Source organism: Mycteria americana, chromosome 3 (genome assembly GCF_035582795.1).
Source record: "Mycteria americana isolate JAX WOST 10 ecotype Jacksonville Zoo and Gardens chromosome 3, USCA_MyAme_1.0, whole genome shotgun sequence".
In the NCBI taxonomy this organism is placed as follows: domain Eukaryota; kingdom Metazoa; phylum Chordata; class Aves; order Ciconiiformes; family Ciconiidae; genus Mycteria; species Mycteria americana.
The window spans coordinates 42423844-42444999 of record NC_134367.1 but is presented as its reverse complement, the minus strand read 5'-3'; the positions used below and the strand labels follow the sequence as shown (position 1 = coordinate 42444999).

The following is a 21156-nucleotide window of genomic DNA, read 5'->3' as shown; positions in this document are numbered from 1 at the left end:
ATGTATTTATAGGCCTTCCAAGGTTCAGACCTGTAAATCTGTGGATCCTAATGCAGCAGTCACTAGAATTTATTTATTTATTAATTTATTTTTAGATTAGTAAAAATCTGTGGTTTAACCATAAGGAAATGTTTTTCCTTCAGCACATACATTGTCAAAGGAGAACATTATTGTTGGTATACATTTGTTTGTGGAAAATGCTGCACAGATAGTGGCCCAATCTCCAAGGAGAAGGCGACACCTGTATTCTTTCCCAAGAGGAGAAGGTGCAAAGTTATACCCTACAAAATTCTGCCCCAAATTTAACCCAGTGACCTACTGCATGCGTTCCTGCTCTTCACACATTAATCACAACAGACGTGTTCCAAAGGACATGCCAGTTTGTGTCCCAAGGAAACATGAAGGATATTCTGAACACCTGCTAACTTGCAGCAAAGATGAAGAGCTTGCATTTTACAGGAAAAAAAAAGAGATCAGATTTTTCCCATAACGACTATGTAGTATGACAGGAGAAAATGGGCTTTTGTCGTTTTTGCAACCTCTACAATTTGAGTAGTTGAAGATGTTAGTAGTGGTTTTGGCCGTACCCTCCCATGCAGACAGAACTTCTTCCACCAGTTCTGCAAATAGGCTGGAAAAGCAGTAATTAGTACAGCTTGAGAAGGGAGGAGAAAATTAACCAGTAATTCTGAGAGAGATGTTTTTGTTCTGCTCTGGAAAAAAAATCACAAAAAATGCTCATTTGATAGCAAGCAAAAAATTCAACTACAGAGCTTCAGCACTGAACTCTACCGGAGTTTTTAAAGGCTGGGCTTCCTTGAGAATAAAGCATAAGGGAAATGAATAGCTTTTACTCAGATAACTTGTTGGCATGATCTTTCACATGAAAAGGCTGCTAAAAGGAGCAGAACAGCACCATTGTTCATAATTTGTAGCTTCCAAACACTGGTGGTATTGGCTTAATACCAGCCTGGCCTTTGTTCTCATAGTTGTATTAACAAAAGAGACTTCAAACAGAGAAACATATTTTTTACTATCCCAAAGTATTGTCATACAGGCAAGTGGCCTGGATACTTGGATACTTGACCAACCATTTATGCTTCAACAATTTCATCATCTCAGATGGCATCACAGTGCAAATTACATATACATACACGTGCACATACGCCCATAAATTATTTAAAAGTTTAGGGAAAAGAGGAAAACCATATCACTATATCACTCCTCAACAAAAGCCCCAAAATACTAATTTAAAGCAAGGAAGGCAGGACCTAAATCTGGTGGGTCCTTGCCAGAATCTCCAGCCTCCATTTATATGGAGACCTTAAACCGTTTTAGAGAGCTCACCAAGCTGTACAGCAAGATAAAAACAAATCATTGGTTCATTTTTCCCTCTCTGATTCTTTAATCTGGCAATCCAGTTTACCCAAGAGTAACCCAAAAGGTTGTGTCTTTTCCCCAAGGTTCTGAAGCCTTTGACCACTTCAGAAAAACATAGTATGTTGTTTGTTTTGCTTGGTGGTTTCCTGGCACTGTTTCAGTGTTGGGCATTCCCCATTCTGCTTTGAATAAGCTATTTTGAGTAGCAGACTTGGTTCCAGTCCCCTCCACTGTAGCCAGCTACTGTAAAGAGCAATGTGAAAGCTATGAGAAGAGACTTTATCGGGGAAGAGTTCTCCTGTGTTTCTCACTTTCCGTGTACATATATGTCAGTTGAGTGGCTTCTGAAAAATAAGGATAGAGGACAGTTCTTCTATTGTTCCTTCTCTTTTCCTACCCACACTATGTCTTCCCCACCTCATCTACTATGTCTCTCTCCTGAAGGCATCGCCATTTATATTTAAAGAACGTTGAAAATGCATGTTAAACTAAGCCTGCCTTATTGAGTGTAGGACAATTAGTAGTATAATTATGTAATTTTTCCCGAGTCATAAAAAGATGTACGTGTATACTTTGCCTAGTAGGCCTGTATAGAATGCATATGTCAATGCATGTACTGTGTGTAAACATTATTTGCATGTTAACTACAGTCCCTAAAGACTGCGAGCTATCATTACCTTGTTCAGCTGGGTTACTCTCTCAAAAAGCAATAACACAACCCTCTGAAGTCAAGAAATGGGTTTTGTCTGCATGTGGAACATAAATCTATTTGGACTCTTCAAAGCAGCCTCCACTGGGAATCCCTGCCTCCTTATGGTACCAATCTCTGAGCAACCTGAAGCACAGTTTCTTTCGAGTAGACACCTGGGGTTTAAATAAACATTCATCATGGAGACTATGGGCATCCTGACACTAATTTAAAACAAACAAACAAAAAACAAGATCCGTTGCAGAAATGAAGCTGTAGTACATTTCTGTTCGTGTGTGCAATCTGCCAATAGTGAAATCATTGTAAGTAACCAAAATGCTACAGACAAAAATTATATTCAGCAGTTCTGTTTAAAGGTCTGCAGGATCACAGTCCCTCTTTTTTTTTCCCTGGTCTCTGTCTAGTTGTGCAGTAGGGTCTCGGTCCAGTATAACAAAGTCAGTAAGTGACTTTTGCAATGGGACTTAATTCCTACATCAAAGCCTCTGTGCTGTGACAACGTATAGGCTGTGCAAAAGCAGCTGTTCCACAGTCTGGAGGACGCATCCCCATTCCTGTCGGTTTAAGCTAAGGAACGAATGTCCAGTATTCTTGTCTCTACTTCCAGAGCGTGTGAAGCTTGCCATACAGAAACAAGGCTCATAGCCCAGCTCTGCAGCCAGCCCAGGCACTGATGCTTCTGCTCACTGCCCATGGTGTAGTTCATCAGGGACGAGTTTGTGGCCCTTGAAACGCATGCAGCCTTTTAGCAATTCAGAGGGTGCTCCCTGGGCCGTGAACGCTTGTAATGTAAATTCTTGCCTTTAGGAGAGTTACCAAATGTCTGTAGGGCCCTGCTGTGTGCCCAACCAGACCTCTCTCTGTAGAGGGCCCATGGTTAAATCCTTTCTTGACTTTCTCTTAGCTATCCCGCTTCGCACTCGTGGTTAAATGAAGGTTTTGCTTTGAGGTGGTAGGGTCAGAAGCACCAGCCATCGCTATCAGCAGCAACACGTGCCTACAGCTGCCGGCCAAGAATGCTCTACAATGTCTTTTCTGCTTGGCCATGTATCGTCTGCTTTACAGCAGAAGTTGCTTGAACAATGTGAAAAGCTCATTTCTGAAGACGTTCTTGCTAGTGGCCCTGGCACCCACAGTATGTTTGGCAGGAGGCAAGCCCGTGTAGCCTGGTGGCCTGTTAGTCTATTTTCAATTATCTAGGGTGCTCAGAGAAGACGACATTAATATTGCTGAGGATGACATAGCAAATTACTACTGCTCCCTAACCTTTTTAAATTGCTAACACTGTTGTAATCTGTAATTACAGAAATCAATGTGAGAATTGTGGCACAGTATAATTATCTTTCCTGATACTTTATTGCTGTATGAATTATTAATCAAAATCAGTCTTGTATAGTATTTGCAGCAACTAAGAAGAATAATGTATAATTAAATTTCATTATTTCTATTTTTGTGCTGGTGTTTTATGATGTTGTAATTGATAATTAATTGGTTAAAAATTCACACAATTCTTGGGAGTTTCATATGACTATGACTGCTCGGTATTCAGCATTTATTAATTGAATAATGGGCTCACTGAAGAGACCTTTGTATATAGTCTTCTGTCATTACAGTGAGCTCTCAAAAATGGTGAATTAATCATTAGGCCTTTCAATAGTTTCTTTTTAAAGGAAAGCAGTGACAATATAATCATATCCTTTGTTGTTATAGCTATAATTGAGAGATCGTAATAACCAATTATAAGGATGGTCATTTTAGGAGCTCTGAAGTGTCAGTTATTGATAAATTTCTTTAAAACCAAAGTGTTGATTACACAGAACAACTCTTTTCATAAAAAAAAATATTAGGAGATGGGGAAGGAAGCCTGGAAAATTATTTTCCTCCCACTTGCCACTTAAAAACAGTGCATGTTTATCCCTGAAAACTGTCAAGTCTGATGTGCTGCCATTTGTCAGAAGTACGAGTTCCTCTCAACTTTTTCATTATTTTATCATCATTCTCCCCATTTTTTTCCTAGTACCTTTTGCTAAATTGTTAAGGGAAAAAAATAATAGAAAACCTCAGAACAAAAGAGTATTTTTTCACACTCTCTGCATCCTATTAAACAGAAATACTGTCAGATGTTTACATGCAAATCTGCGGTGCAGAGTCTCCAGCTACCTCTGACCAAAGAGCCTTAGATGCATTCAAGCTGACCACTTCAAGGTATTCCTAAATGTCTTTTTTTAACTGTTAGTGGAGCTGACTGGAAGAATGTGAACTGGAACTAAAAATAACCCCAGCTCAGTATTGATCCTCTCTTAACACGACCAGGAGAATACCAGGAGTCACCTTGTGTAGCAGGATATAATGCAAGCTCTGGCTTATGCTTCCAAGCAAAACCTGTGGTTCATTTTACACCAGGTCAGGTACTGCGATTCCTAAATGAGAAATCACACAGTGTTATCTGTTGGCTTCCGTACTAAAATGTAGCATTACAGGCATAATGAGGAGATACTGATAAACGTTTTCAGGCCTTTACTGTGAAGTTGTTGGGAGTCCTCTGTGCACTGTTGTAGATCTGGTGTCCTGCTTACACCTCCTGGAATACAAGTGAGCTTTTGTCTCATGGGCTGAGACGATGCCTTTAGGCCCCTTTTTTCCGCCATCCCCTTCCTCGCTGGTGTTTTGCCATGGAGACGCTACAAAGACGCTTCCACTGCAGTTTGTGCACCTTTTATCTGTTGAGCTTAACATCTGATGGCTTCTCATGTCCAAAACCCACCACTCCACTGGAGTCAGTGGGAGCGGGAGGCCCTGGTGTCAGGGATGCCCACCACGTGTAGTCTCTGGACGGATGTTTTCTACTACTGGCCCTCAACAGCTTGGTCCCATGCAACTTCCGTGCCTGTTCGAGAGAGGGGAGCGCAGGGCAGCGTGTCTATTGCTCTCTCGAAGTGGAAGATTTAGGTTTTCGTCTGTGTTGACACCCGTCAAATTTGTTTCTGAGACAGTGGTTAGTAGGTCAGGAAAGACGGATAATACGCGCGCGTTCCTCTGCCCAGGCATTTGTTGTTGGCCAGTGTGCTGGAGCATGTGAATATTCATCCCGTGCAAACTTGTACCCTGAGTAATGTGGCCCTGGATATTTTTATTAGGAGTGACTAATCCTTTTACAAATCCAGTGAGTTCTTTGCCCAGTAACATCGAGCAGCGGTCAGTTGTACATATGGGTTATTACAGTGACTGGGAAATCTCTCAGGAAAAACAAAACAAGCATCTTCCTATGAGTACGAGGTACAACTTCAGTTTGTTTCTATGGTCAGGAATCACAGCTCTTCTTACAAATTTTGCGTTTGTCTCGCGTCTTTTACTTGAGTGTCCTCTCCTATTTGCAACATTAGAAACAATAAATAGCAGTGCTGGTTTGACCTTTTTATTTTGTATTATTTGTATAGTGTTTATCGAATTGATCATACATGTTGAGGAGCGTTTTTTCTCTTTCCTTGCTGATAATCTTTTTCGTTGTTCTCCTGAGGATTTCTTTTCTCCCTGTTTCAACATCGGTAATCAGATGCAGACACTGCGCAACAGTGTACTACACCGGAAGTAACTAGAAAATATATCTCCTTATTAAAATACTTCCCTCTCTCTAAAATCTATCTCTAAGTGATGACAGTCTCTCTGTCTCCAGTCTGTCTTTTTCATGAGAGACTCCAAATTGGAATTGAGATTCCAGGTCAATGAGTTCCTGTTTTACTGTGATAGTGGCCAAACACTGCAACAGGTTGTCCAGAGATGGTATGGGGTCTCCATCTTTGAAGAGATTCAAAACCCAACTGCACATGATCCTGAGCAGCCTGCCTTAGGTCACCCTGCGTTGAGCAGGGAGGCTGGACTAGACAATATCTAGAGTTCCTCTCCAACCTCAACCTTCTTTTTTTTTTTTTCTTCTAATTGCCACTTGTGTATAATAGAGTGCCCTGGATTTAGTGTGTCAACTTGTTAGTGTCTAGTTCTTTTTTATATTGAGTCTTTTTGAAAATCCCAACAATCCCTATTACCTTTGACATTTGAAGTAATTTTATCAATTTCAGTCTCCCCGTCATGGTCTGTGGTCACTAGTCAGTATAGGGATCATCAGATAATTCATGTTGGAAAGGACCTCAGGAGGTTCCTAGCACAACCTCCTGCTCAAAGCAGGTCAGCTCTGAGATCAGAGGAGGTTGCTCAGTGCTATATCCAGTCTGGTCTTGAAAACCTCCAAGAATGGAGATGACACAACCTCTCTGGGCAACGTGTTCCTCAGTTTTTTCTTATGTCTAGTCTAAACCTCTGTTGTTTCAAATTGCTCCCGTTGTCTGGCTCCATCTTCTCAATGACCTCGCTGTAGGTAGTGGCAGGCTGCTGTTAGCACCCCGGTACGCCCAGGCAGTCTCCCATCCAAGTACTAAGTGTGCCCAACCCTGCTTTAGCTTCAGAGATCAGCCAAGCTCAGGCGTGTTGCATGGCGTGGCCATAGGCAGATGTGAGCTGCCGGTACTGCTGCGGTTTAATTTCTGGAGGAATTTCACTGTTAACCTGCTGAAAATTGCCCCTGCATCCCTTCTCTGTTGAATATAGTTTAGCCTAAGTGATTTCCAGTCTGATGCAACTTCTTACCTTACGACAACCGAGCTTCTCTAGCAGCCCTTTGTAAAGGTTTTGTCAAAGGATTTCTGAAAGTCAACACTAATTACACGTACCAGTGTTCCTTACTGCTAATTTGACACACTTCAGGAATTCTAATAGAGCCCATCAGAGACATGACTTCCCCTTGCAGAAGCCATGCTGCTTTGTCACGATGATAATTTGCCTGGTTAAGTGCTCTGTAGCTCTGCCACAATCGAGATTTACCTTTTCACGTAATTAACCCAGTTCTGATGCAGGACTTTCTGGTCTGTCTTGATAAGATTTTCTCTCCCCTAATGTTTCACTTTGAAAACAAGATGCCACATTGCCCGCCCTCTAGTCTTGTGAGACAGGAGCTGTTTTTTCATGATAGGTAATGTATTTTTGGTAGCAGCTCAGGCAGTGTGTTCATGAGTTCCTGGAGAGTTTTGGGCAAGTGCCAGCCAGTAAAGACGACGTGCTGCAAACCAAAGTGATTTGGATGTTCCATGAGCAATTTTTTTGGTCTCCTGATGTTTCGCGTGCCTCCTCCATGCTGCCCATGCAGAAGGGCTCAGTGGGATCTCCCACCCGTTGCTGTGGAAGGACCATGTAAGCAGCGTTCCAGTTCACTTCACTGCAGTTGCTGGCCTTTACCAGCAACGTTTTTTGGCGAGATTTCAATGGTGCTTTCCTTGCCCACAATAGTTCGTGCCAGTTTCTGGAAACTTTTGCTTCAAAGAGGCTTTTTCTGGCAGTATGGTGGCCTATATGCAAACAAATGCACAGCATGTTCTTTTGAGCCAGAGAAAGGCTTGCTAAGACATTCTCTCTTCGGTTTGAAGAAATACCAAATGTGTAACAATGATTTCCATGAAGAAGGTTCTGCAAACTCAGCATAATACTGAATTCAGCAAAAAATTATGCATTTTGAATTAACACTGTACAAAAGACTTCCAGCCCAGCTTGCCTCAGAGTTCAGAGTTAATACCCAATCCCTGCTTTCCTCTTCTGAGGAGAGGAAAAAAATAAATGTTGAATTCTGCTAATTTTCTTTCTACTACATGCCAAAGTCCTATGGTGACCTTTTCTCTTTGCACTCTAAACCCTTTCCCTGTGAAAATGAACAATATACTTCCCAGTGCAGGGTTTCACCATCTTGCTCCTGTCCTGCAGGATAAAGCCCTCTTGGAGAGGAAACACCTCGTGCCTGGAGGTCATTCAGTCGATGGCAGATCGTGGAAAAGGGAAGACCATAAATCAGTTGTGTTGAAACATTAAAAGCTGATAAATAGGTGGTCCTGAATCATAGCCCAGCCCCAGCTTCCCTGTGCGCAATGCAGGGCTCGGGGTGCTTCCTGGAGCGTCCAGGGGCACGGCCAGGGGAAGTCTGTGTCGGGCTGAGATTGCAGCCACCGGCCAGGGCATCCACACTGGCTCTCAGCGGCTGCGGGAAGGGGCACGGCATGGATCCGCTTTCGGGAAGTCCCTGGAGTTGCAACAGTAGCTAAAGACTGCTGGAGCCTTGGGAAAGCATGGCGATATAAGCAGCTGGGTGGAGGGCCTTCCCAGGAGCATAGCTAGGGATCCACTGGAGCAGAGGGTGCGATTTACAGCCCCAGCATCTCAGTACTCCACCGGTCAGGTTTCCTAGCATAGAAGGCAGGCTCGCTCGCCAGCGGGGAAATACACCGTGGTATTTTCCACACTTCACAGGGCATGCAATGAATTTTTAAAAAAAATACACTTGATGAGAGCTGTAGTTAAAAAGTGAGAAATTACTAATTAGTAACCAAGTAATTCAGGGTTTGATTCACACAAATTACATTATTACTGTAAAAAAGGATTGCAATTTCAGGCAAACAGTGTTTTTTGGTTTTTTTTAAAAAAAGGCACTGAAAATATAATTGATGTTCTGTTCATTACCTGCCAGGTTTCAGGTTTCTTGTACATTTTTTCATCATCTGAGACATTATAGGCATAAGACATGCCTGGGAAAAAAGAAAAAAAAAATGAACGCTTTCCCCTTTGCATTGTCATTTGCAACTCTCAGGTTTTCCCACTAGATTGTTCTTGTAAACTCTTGAATTTCATAGCACGCAAGAGTGACCACTTAGAACATCATTATAACGCTATCGTTAGCATCAGAGTTCAGTTACACAGAAAGCTATGAGTGGGATGAACTAAGTATCATTTTCTCTTTTACCTTACCGTAGTGCTAATAAAATGATTGCTGTCAGTTCTTCTCGTTAGTCTCAATTGGCGGGGGGGAGGAGAATGAATTTTCTCCTGATTAAGAAATCCAACTGGTAGCATAAAAAACCCCACAGTGTCTCCCTCCCTTACCTGTGCACAGATCGATAAGCAGGTTTGTATCTTCTCTCTAGAGAAGTCAGTGAATGGCTAATGGATACTGGGTTGGTTGGTTGTTTTTTTTCTGTTCATGTAGGCATTTCAGCTGGGTACTGAGAAGCGTAGCATGAGTCAGCAGTAAATACTGAAAATACCAGTAAAAGAGAAGCTGTAAGCATCCCATTAAGAATTCCAGTAATATTATAGTTTTGTAATGTTGGCAAAACCACCTATTTTGTAAAAAGAATCATAGCCACTAGCTTAAAAATACTCCTATAAGGGTGAGAAGATGGAGGTATTTTTGAGGAGTCTAGTAAATACTTACAAGTACTTACTTGTACAAGTAACAAGCAGGTCCTCTTAAGTCCATTTTTGTCTAGATTATTAGTATCTTTTGAATGACACCGTAGGAAAATGGTACCCTGGTTTGAATGCATGGCAAGAGAAATAGTTTGGAGTCATGTTGTGTCTACATGTGTACCTGTATATTGTACTAACAAAGGAAAAAGCTGCAAAGAACCACACTAAAAAGTAGCAGAGGAGGAATTTTGCTTCCACTTTCTGCAGTGGTTAGATATTTGCAGTGCAGCAGTATTATACCAAAATACCCCTGTCTGCCGCCCTTAGCCCTGTATGCCTCTGAATCTTCTCTCTCAGAAGGCGGTTGTTGTTTGGAAAAATAATTCCTTAAAATACTTGAAGTTGGTGTGTTTGCATGACTTTCCTTTCAGTAGCAGATAGAATACATACAAGTAATAGTTTTTCCCATATAAGCCTTAAAACAAGTGTGTTCGGTTTGTTTTGGGGTACATAGTGTGTTCAGACACGGCAAAGGCTTTTCGTTTTCTATGTGGAGAACTGAAATGGGAAAATAACACAAAGAGGATTCAGTCTGGTGCTGGGCAGAAAGTTTTGGGTAAGAGAAGAATTACTTCAATGTGTCCAAGTGCAAAGGGGGGTCATGCAGTGTTGGGTGTTGGGGGAAGCTGACCCACCACCAGCACCTCAAGTCCGATTCCTGTGTTCAAAGACGATGCTGGTTGCAGAAATTGCAGAAGAGCAGGCAGGGAACTTCCTAGCTCAGACAGTTGTAACAGGTGTCTTTCATCGTTCCAACCTCTGCTCTGCTGTCAGGAGGGGGAGACTTACCTGCAGGCAGGAGTGGTGGCCCCAGCACCCATGCGCTGCCCTGCCAGCCAGGGCTGGACATCCATGTGGGTTGGGGGATTTTCTTGGGTCTGTGAGTCTGGAATTCAGAAACTGCTCTTTTCTGTAAATGACATTAAACTGCTGATGAAGGTGCGTTGCTTTAGTCATACCTGGAAATGGATTTCTTCTAAGCCACTAAACATCTTTCTCTCCCTCTTAAGGCTTAAAATAGCTCTAATTCTGATTGAGAGATGAGGTCGCTGTAGTTAGTGGCTTGTCTGCATCGGGTACAGTTCCACCTTGCCTTTCACTTGAGCGGAGGTCATAGTGTAAATGCGCAGCGCTGCCTGTCCGCTGGAGAATGGGCTGGGGTTTTGAGGGTTTTTTCCCTTAATCTGAAAATAACAGAAGCAAGCACAAAGCCCTTTTTTCACTATTAGAAGACCCAACAGTCACTCTTGCTTTTTTTGCTAAAATCTTCTAAAATTTCCCATGTCCCCATGTTATTGTCTCTACTAAATTGAAAATCGTAGATGCGTAGTAGGTGGTTGAAGGAAAGTACTTTGAAGTCCATCTAAACTCTATTTCCGTTTTGAGGGGGGCAAGTCAAGGGGGGGTTAGGTAATTGAAGCACGGTGGAGTGAAAGCCAGTGGCAACGAACACCCTTCCCCATACCTTTTCTGAGCAAGTTGCTCAGATTTAAGAATTAATGGGCTGCTTGGCCGTGGTCCCAGGGTATCCAGAAATTGGGCAGCATCCCACCGCGCCACATTCACCCAGCAGCCGCATTGCTCCTCACCGCCTTGTTTGTGTTTTCTTCCTCCCTTCTCCCCTGCAGGGTGTGAACGGCATGTCTGTGGATGAGAAGACTGACTCCCCCATGTATGTGTATGAGTCAACGGTGCACTGTACCAATATTCTCCTCTGCTTAAATGACCAGCGGAAGCAGGACATTCTCTGTGACGTGACGCTGATCGTGGAGGGGAAGGAGTTCCGCGCCCACCGGGCTGTGCTGGCTGCCTGCAGCGAGTACTTCTTGCAGGCCTTGGTAGGGCAGACGGAAAATGACCTGGTGGTCAGCCTGCCGGAAGAGGTACAGTATCTCACCGTGCCCCCGCTGTAAACATGAGCCCCCTCCATCCCATGTGGTGAGGAAGACGTCCGTGGTCCACTAAGGTGGCCGGGGGAGCGTGGCATGGGTGTCGGTGCCTACCCTGGCATGGCTCTCGATGTGGTTTTTGTGTTCGGGTGGGTTGCGAATACTGAAGGATGGACATGTTCACACCACCCTTCCTCACCAGCGGTAACTCCTAACAGTTGTGGAAGCAGAGCTTTAAGATGCTTCAGCTCGCCTTTCTCACCACCGCCAAGGGAGTAGTACCCAAACATTTAATTACCGTAGCCTCGTTCAGGGCATTATCGGGACCTTGATATTCTTCTGCTCTTCCAGACAGGAAATTTGAAAGGGGTGATTCGGCTGCTGGACGGCAGGTTATTGTTGAAAAATCATTTGAGCTGTCATGTTGTTGGGAGTCTCATTGCTGTCCAGCCCTCTCTGGCAGCTCATATCCTTGTCCTCCTCTTTCCCCACTCCTGCACCTCATTCAGTCTTGCTTCCTCTCGCCTCCCCTCATGATGAGTTTAGGATTTAACTGCTTCGAGCCGCGTGTTTTCCACCGAGAAACCATGAACACGGTCTGCCAAAAAACAGGGTTTTTCTTGTGCAGCGTGGCTCCCACAGCAGGAAGCCAAGGGACGTAGAAAATACATACCTCACTGGAAAGTTTACTTTATTTTACCACAAAATCTCACTGGCTGGCTTCCACCCCCACTGTAATTTCCTCACAGCCATACGGCCGTGACAGCGCAGCTACCGTAGGGCATGCTGGTGGCTTTGCTGCCCACAGAGGGGAGATGTGTGCCTGCTGGCCAGGGCTGCCATCACCCACCGCCTCAGCCCTGCCTGCCCGGTGTCTCTGGCTGGGACAGGCGACACGAGAAGGGTGGCGATGTACCCAGGGCACGGGACAGCAGTCACTCAGTGGGAAGATACTCTGGCATACAGAGGGTTTTTCACCATCATTTGCTTAATGCCCATGAAGAAGCACAGTGTGTTTTTAAATGATGACAGGTCCTGAAGTATCACACACCGTTTTTCCCCCTCCAGTTTAGCTCTCCAGAGACTTCAGCGGTGTCATGATGTTGTCATGGCACAAGTTGGAGAGCATTAGAAGAAGTAGGTCACCAGGTGTGACTTCATGAGTCTTGACACTGAACATTACTCATGAAGAAATTTCAACCCAGACATTTTGCATAGGAGTTAGAGATAATGCAGAGGACGCGCTAGGATGCGCACTATGATTCTGCAGTGTCCACTAATAATTTCCAGTGGAAGAATCGAGTCTCAGTCAGTGTTGCATAGCTTTTGCACCGCGAAGTAAGGGTGGGAGCAGAGAGGTGACGAACATGCCCAGGGGTGTACAGGTACGAAGAGGCAGGAGAGTATCGGCACTTTCTGCAAAGCTGGTGAGACCTCCATCTGTGATTCAGGTCCTGTTAGATAAAGAAAAATAACTGAAATTCAAATAAGCATATACAAGAGTGACTGAGAGGTTCAGAAGAAGGAGCCTGGTCTAAAGGAGAAGACGACAAGACCATGGCAGGTTCATACTGCTGGCATGACAACTGTGGCGTGCTACAGCTCTGTGTAGGCAGAGGAGATGAAACAGCTGAGGGGAGGAGTTTCTCTTTAATATTAAAAGACAGTGTTGACACAAGCATTGATTGGTTTCAACTGGCTTTTAGTAAAAGCAGATTGGATATTAGCAGATTTCTAATCACAGCAGCGGTGAGGTGCTGAGCCACAGGCCAGTGGGAGGAGCAGGGTGGTGGAGAGATCATGATGGGTCTGCACTTGGTGACCCAGTCCTACGTTCATATGACACTAAAGATTTAAAACACAAAGGTTTGTCTTTCTGTGTGTTTTATATGAGATACTAGGTAAAAAAAAATTCCTCCAATCCAACCATTTATGATTTCTATTTAAGTGAATCCCCTTCGGATAAATGAAGTATTGGAGTTTTACATTTTAGAATATATCTCAATGAAAGATCAAAAAGTTTTAGTGACTTAGGGTTACACTGGCTGCTGTTACAGCTCCAGTGAAGTCCACAGATTTGCAGGAGCAATTAATAATCTAGTTCTTAAGGTTTTTCCCAGTACGCTGAAATTGTCACAATTCACTGAAGACCACCACTGTTATTTTGCTACATGCTTCTCTTAGTTTCAGAGTGCCAGGGCTTTAACTTTCTCATCCTGGAAAAGAACTCTCTTAGCCTATTAAAAAAGATACCTACAGTTACCAGTGCTTACTTGTACAGATATTTTCCACATGCAAATTAATTGTTGTTAACTGCATTGAATCTAATTTGCTCGGTGGTTACTTTGTTTGAACAGATATATGTGAGGTGGTCAGTTAAATAATTTCCTCACAAATGCTAGTTACTTGGGGTAAAGATTGCTGCCTGACGTACTTCATTATTTCTCACTTATTCCTTGGTTAAGGTGCACATCTGCTTCTGGTGTTGCTCTGCTTCAGAGTGCTGGGCGCTTTGGTAGGTGCCTGTGCGTAGGTATAGGAAATGCCTCCAACAAAGAAAAGCGTTGGAGCTCCCCACGAAAGGAACTGAAACACTCCTGGTTTTTAAGAGCTGATAGAGCAGGGAAAAACCACCTTAGTTATATTGCATTAAAAGAAGTTAGCAGGGTCTTCTTCAGTTCACAAGCTAATGGTTCTTCTCAAGGCTATTGTTTTTAGTCCGTGGTCTGCAGAGCTCTGGCAGCCCATGAGTTCTTTCTAAAGGTATTTGCGAAAACTGACCTCATCTGTCATGTAGGGGGTTATTCCTCCAGTGGAAAAATTTCAAACAAAAGTTGAAAGTTAATGTCCTGAGCCAATACTTTTTTTCAGGCTTAGGGACAATTTATGTTGGCATATAGTTGTTCTAGAAAAACAGAGATTGAAAATCTTTTTTAAATAGTCTTCACAGTTCAAAACTTTTCCGAAGGTGACAATCGCTCCTCAATTAACAAAGATACTTTGAAGTCAACCATGCAAGCATTGCATTTTAAATTCTGGCGTGGTTTGAAAACTGCTAAAGTATGCAGTTGTGGAGAAAGGGCATTATCATTATTATTATTATTTCTCAAAGGTTTGATGTTGGAGCTGGATAAAGCTTTATATATAAAGCTTTTACACTCATGTAATGTTGGTGTGAGGGAGCTTAACATCAAAATAAAAGAACTTATTTTTGATTATTCAAAGCAGTAAATCTGCCTCTGAAGTCTGCATTGCAGATTTTTTTTTTTCCTTCATAGCATGTTGGGGTCTGTTTGTTAATCTGGCATCCAGACATGGTTAACTGTTGTCTAGCTAAACAGTGAACAGATGTTTTTTACATTATTTCTTGTTTATATCCAATTACAAGTGAGAGCAGTCTTTATGATATGCCAGTCATTTCAATAGGGAGACATTGTACACAGACAGAATTGAGACTTGTTGAACTTACAGGGTTTTAAACCTTATGTTAGACATTTCAGGTCAGTTCAAGCGTGACTTAATGTGCCTCAGTTCAAACCTTTTCCTAATCAACTTAAACTAAGTCAGTACGGAGCTAATTCTGCACTGATTGAAGAGTTTCCATAAACCCTTTTGTACTAGCCTCGGTAATTTGATTTCGTACTACACCTTTTGTTAAAGCAATGTATTTCAGCGTGTAGATAAGCGCTTGGAAAAACAGCCACGTAATAACAAGGGCTCAGATGTGGCCGTGGTGTGTGAAGTATCAGCCCTCAGAGCAGAGTTAGAGGAATGGAGTGTGTCAGCTGTGTACAGCTAATAAAAAAGGACCCCATTAGCTCTTAACTTCTATGCTTTTCTCTTCATTTCCAGTTTTTGGTAAACAACAAGAACCTTGCCTGCTTTTCACCCAGGGTATTTTTCAGCAATTGTGCAGTTTTCCTCTAGCAGCTGCTGTTAAATGCGACCCAAAATTAATATTTTCCAAGAGCTGAATTTTAAGCTGTAAAGTTACTCATTCACTCCATACTCCTAACTGTTGTTTTGTTTTATTTAATCATGAAAACTGGTCTTCCTTCCTTTAACAAGGCACTTAATTAAGCTTTTAATTCATGATAAGAAGTTAAATGGCACTTATGAGGCTTTTTTAATGGTTTCCACTTCCCATCCAGATTACAAAAAAAGGTGTGATGGAGAGAGAGACACGGCTGTCAGCCAGGGGTATTGTAGGTCATGCCAATATTAGCTGGCAGCAGGCCATTACCCAATTAACATTGCTTCATCGCTGCAAGTAATAGCTCTCGAGTAGATGATTGAGTCATTCATGCTGTAGTGGTACTCTACTTGAGAAGGAGCCAGTGCTTTGTCGAATAGGCTTTTTATTCGCTATTACTACCTGCCTGGCTTTGCTAATAGAAGTGCTCAGCAAGTCTGTGTGGGCAAGCTGAAAGCTGGGCGCTGGACAGAGGAGCATCGTTGGTGCACACACCTTATTCACCTGGTTTTCTAAAAGCTGAGGCTGCAGTTAAATGGTGAAAAGACAGAAACAGCAACAACAAATAAAACGCCTCAGTTGCATGAGAGTACTACAGCTTACAAATGACTTTCCCGACCTTGCTTGGGTTTCTTTGACTTTGGGGCTTACATTTAAAAACAACTTCACCTGGTCATTCCAGCCATGAGAGCACCAAATGCCTTCTCTCTGGTGAAGTTAAATGCAGGTTGTCTGAAGCAACAGACCTAGCTTTCTGTAGCACTGGTCTAATTCTATCCTTTCTGTTATAAAACCAACTTGCTTCTCAAGTAGACTGGTTAGTTCTACCTGTAACCCTCAAAATTCTTGAATCGGTTTCAAAGAGTGGCTACTGGTGACTTTTTTTAGTGCAGTGAACTATCTGCTGGAAATGTTGCCTTCCAAAAGGATTAAACGGAGTTGTCTGTGGCTTACAAATCTTCCAAGGGGCAAAGGGAAGCAGCATCTCTTTTAAGAAGAGGGGGTGGGATGTGCTTGGGGAGCTTTTTTGTTTGTTTATCTGCACAGCTCTTTTCTTTGCTATTAAGAGAATGATGTTCAAAGTAGATGTTAGCACACACCACGGGCTGAATTTCTCTGCGTTCTTACTGCTTTACTGCTTCCCGACGGCTGCTGCGAAACCTGCCGTTTCCCCACGAGGTCTAGCCCTGTGAAATCTGTCATCTGCTTCTCTGGTTGACGTGGGTTAACTCCCTCACCCAGTTAATCTTTGCAAGGAGAAAGGCAGGACGGGACCTTGATTTGGATTCAAGGCTGGCAAAACCTGAGTATGTTGGAAAGCGAAGGCATGTGGCACCCTGGGTGGGACTGAGCCAGACATCTAACATTAGTATGGCTCGTAGCTGACAGGGAGGAGAAATACTGGCAGCTGCTAACCATCCATGCCAACCCGCCAGCCTGAGGGAAAAATGCTGGGAATTAGCCAACAAAAGATGATTGCGATGAGAAGGAAATCAAAGGCAGGATGCAGGAGGTCAACTATTATATACCCTGCTGGCTAAAGGCGATTACTGTTCCTTTTTATCTCTCTAGAAATAAACGATATTCTCTTACTGTGTCTCTTTCCTTTCTGTGTAGTGTGTATATGTATGAATATAATATCTTTAAGGAATGCAGGGACTGAGCTGGGAGTGCTCTGCACAGGCGCTTGGAGTGGAAGAGGTGATAAATGTGGGAAAGAGGAGCAAGAGGGCAAGAAGAAAATGTCTGCTTGGAAGTTAGTTTCCCAGCTGGAGGGATGTTATTACGCAGTAGGGAACAACGAAAGACCCTTTTTCTTTGGCACCCCAGAGATGTATTAGGAGTAGCTAAGGTTAGTTCTTAAGAGAACGGGAAGCATTAATGTGGTTTTCTTTTTACATGACTGTATCAGCCATTGATGTTCCTCACAGCAGTGGCCAGAATTAATTCTGCTTTGGCTCAGGAGGCGACAGTGACCTGAAAGCCTTCCCGAAAGCCACCACCCCCTTCATCCGCAGAGCTTTTTGTAGTGACAAGAGGTTGTATCCATCAGGCTTCAAATAAAGTCAGGCTTCAAACTCATTTACGCTTCAACCTCACCTCAGCAATGCCACTTCAGTGAGTCCATATGGATGGAAGTTGGGTCTTTGGTTTCCTAAATGCCTCCTAGGGAATGTGTTATTTTTCATGCTGATTCACAGTGCTGATGCTGGCCGCACAAAAGGATGACTGGAGGCTGCGGATCTGTAGTGAGAGTAAAACTGAGCATTCGGGTACTTTTTGAGGTCTTACGTGACACGATACTAATTCAGGAGAAACCATGAGACAGACTCGCACATTCTTTTATGTGTGTTGCATATGTAGCACAGTACAAGGTACAAACGACATATTTGGTTTCTAGCAGGTGAGCGATAAAACAGAAGTGAGACCATCAAAATGTGATATGAAATTCCATCCATGTCTCACTGAAAAAGCTTCCGGCACTGCCTGACTTTTCATGTCTCAAGTATGATGAGGAAACTAGCCACATACTTTTCATTCTGCGTGGTGTAACTTCCATTATTTTCTGATGAGGGCTGTCTCACTACTGATAATTCTTCTCTGATCTTTTCCAGTGGAGAAAAACGAAATACATCTCTGTTGTGCTGTGGGGAGAGCTAGGCTTAAAAAGAGCAAAACAAAAGCCATGCATACATGCATGTTAAGGGGGGAAAATCTTGCAATAACTCCTTTACCCTCCCTTTGGTGGTAGTTGTACTATTTATTTATTTATTCGAGTAAGCATATAAAAATGTACTGTCAAAGAGGATATAGAGATGAATGTGCAGAATGAAATTCACCACTGCGATAAGTGGACTCAATTTTGTTGCCATTGTTAGACTCCTGCCTGCCGCTACTGTTAAATTGGGCTGATTGACTGTGATTGCACTCGCTATTGAAAAGGCAGTTTGCAGTGTGGAAACTTTTTTGCTCAAACATGGCAAACATAATCTAAAATGTAAAAGATGTCCTGAAGAGTAAGTCCTAGAGGTAGACAATGCTAAGGGCATGAGCAGAAGCAAAAAGCATGTGTAACAGGAGGTGTATTTTGTTTGGTTGGTTTTTTTAATGTGGGGTTTTTTTGCTATATTCAAATATATATGTAGGCATGAATGAAAATGAGGTGGCTGAGCCATGACTGCACCTCAACACTGTGAGCACTCTGGCCCTGCAGACTGAAAGATCTCCTCTTCTCCTCCCCCTCCGCCTTTGATTCTCTTACCTTTGCTTTTTTCCCCTCTAAAAAAGCTTTGAATTTCTTTAATGCCAGCAAATTAAGTATCTGCTCTTTTAAGAATCCAGAAATACAGGCTGAGCATTTGCCATTTGAACAAACAGACATATAAGACAGATAAGACACCCCTCAGCTTTACCACATCAGAGACCACAACCTGTAAGGTACTTTCTGATCCCAGTACCAAGCTTTGTTTCGTTAGCGTTCCCAAGACCCAAAGAAGATAAGGTTTTATCTCAGTACAGCACTTTCTGACAAGGATTCCCCCGTGAATAATGTCAGACTGACTGTTTTTCTCAGCTACCAGTGAAATTGAGCATGTTATGGGGTGGAATATGGCATGTATTCAAATGATGCATTGCAGCAGTCAACAAACATTAAGGCTAGGAAGTATGGTTCAATTTGGAAGTGAAATACGGGTTTTAGGTGAGCAGAATGCAATTGAATCATAGTAGGATTTGGGAATGAGATGCTCTTTGTGAATTTTATGGGCAGGCTGTTGGGTTTTTTAGAGGAACAAGTAGACACATTTTCTGTTACATGTTCGATGCAAGCTCTGAAGAGAGAAATGGCTAGTTTATTCCAGGCCTTCTGTGCAGCGCTGAATTTTCATCTGTCCCACTTTGATGGCAGACCACCAGCAAACACCTCTGAGTCCCAGTACAGTCTAACACTAGTAAAAGCTGTGTCCTTGGGCACTTTATTTACTTTAATAAAATAAATAAATAGGAGCAGCTGTACTTGGTCAAACTACAGATCCATCTAGCCAAGGCTTGGTTTGGTTTAAAAATGAGGTTTAATTTCTCTGAAGGAGCTTGAGAGGAGGCTTGTGTGGTTGTTTAAAGACTTAAATGAAAAGAAAGTATCAGGCCTATCTCTAGGAAGCATGTTTTAATTTACTGGGGAAAGATGTCATGAGAGCCACTGGCAGTTGTTTTGAAGCCAGATTAAAATAAACTGAAAAATTTGGCATGTGTTTTTAGCAACAAACTGCTCAGTGATGTGTATGACTGCACATTGTTTCATAACTGTAAGGCAAATGGCCTTGGAGAGGGACGAGCTTTAGACACCCCTTCAAGAAGTTTGGTGCTCAGTACAGATGTTGTTGAGTGGAATTTAAGATCCTAAGATAATGTAGATCAGATTTGCTAATAAACCTTTCTGTCCTTCACTTTGCTTAACCTGACCTTCTAAGAGCGGATGGCATCAAAGTGTGTGGTTAAGTGTAACTGTCTGTTTCCCGCACACAGAAGTAGTTGAAATCTTTTTTTTTTTTTTTTTTTTTTAATTTTTTGTTTGTATTTTGGGATATTTTTTTATTTTGCTTAAAGTTTGCACAATACATCTTTTGGGTCACTTAAGAGCCATCAATGGAGGCTTTAGAAGACTTTGTGGAGAAGAGAAGGTTAATTCGTAATTGAAATGGCACTGGGAATTTCTTGCCGTGACCCAGGGACTGCTGTTTGCCAGGGGATCCGCAGTTAAAATAGCCATAGTTGGGCTGAGAATGGCAGAGAATCAAGGTACTAGCACTTTCAGTAAAACCTATATATAAACAAGGTGTCACCAAACAGCTGGACTTGAGTGGTATCAGCTCTGAAGTTAAATAATGGTAAAATAAAACCTTCAGCAGTAGATTTTTGAGGTCTCTTGTGAACAAATAAAATACTGTCATCACCTCTCTGTGAATGCTGGGGTGGAAGCTGATGCATCAGATGGGAATTACAGCGCAGGTCTGTATATCAGGTCAGTGATGATTAAATCACCTTATGTGAACCACTCAGTTATGTTTACCTCTCTCAAAACTCTCTGGTTCACATTACCTCACATGGAGGTGAACAGACTGACCCGCAGCTGGCACAGCTGCTAGTCCCAGAGCAGCCTGTGTATCTGAACCCGGAGCTTCCAGCTTATCACTCCTCAGCCAGAGTTTCAGTCTTGTTTTCTTCCCTCTGTATCTTTTAAGCATGCAGGAGGCACTGAGGGGATTTTCAGACTAGTTGCAGCATTTCTCAAGATGAATGGGGTAGGATGGAGCCACTTGCTGCCTTATCTGGCAGATTGGTCCTGGGTGATGGATGGGCTCTACCTTGTGTCCTCTGCCCAGTCTTCCTGCATCACCCCTGAGGTCCTGTGCACTGCCATCAATAAGAGCTGCTGAAACTATCACATCCGAGAGGAAAATAGACTTGGAGGTATGAAACAGATCAGAAAGAGTCTGTGAAATGCTACAAAGACTTCCAGTCCCTTAGCAAGAGACTGGAGCACTTTGAGGATGCTTATTTAGGAATTTTTCCCTAAGTGACAGCTGTTGCAGACCCAGGTTCAAAAAGAAAATCTTAATTTAAAAAAAAGAAAATCTTGATACTTAGAGCAAGATTTAAAACCTTTTTCTTGTATTATTGTAGCTTTTGGACATCCCATCTATCCCAAACAATAGGCAGGTAGGTACCTAGCCAGACTTGATCTCTTCCACTGAGAGCTAATCACTCTTGGCAGATGGGAGCTGTGGGTTTTCAGGTCCCCAAAAACCAGGCGCCTTTGCTTTGGTGTTGAAGCAACCATATTTGGTTGAGTATGTATGTGGGTT

At 42.8% G+C, this 21156-nt stretch overlaps 1 protein-coding gene across 3 annotated transcripts in view; it reads left to right on the top strand.

Annotated features, from left to right (window-relative positions):
- Window positions 1-21156, top strand: part of BACH2 (BACH transcriptional regulator 2) — a 190917-nt gene that overhangs the window by 129191 nt on the left and 40570 nt on the right. For all 3 annotated transcript variants that reach the window (XM_075498378.1, XM_075498377.1, XM_075498376.1), the window contains one exon: window positions 11059-11313. In XM_075498378.1, coding sequence (XP_075354493.1) covers window positions 11071-11313 — 243 coding nt within the window. In that variant the 5' untranslated portion in view covers window positions 11059-11070. The remainder of the gene's footprint in view (window positions 1-11058; window positions 11314-21156) is intronic.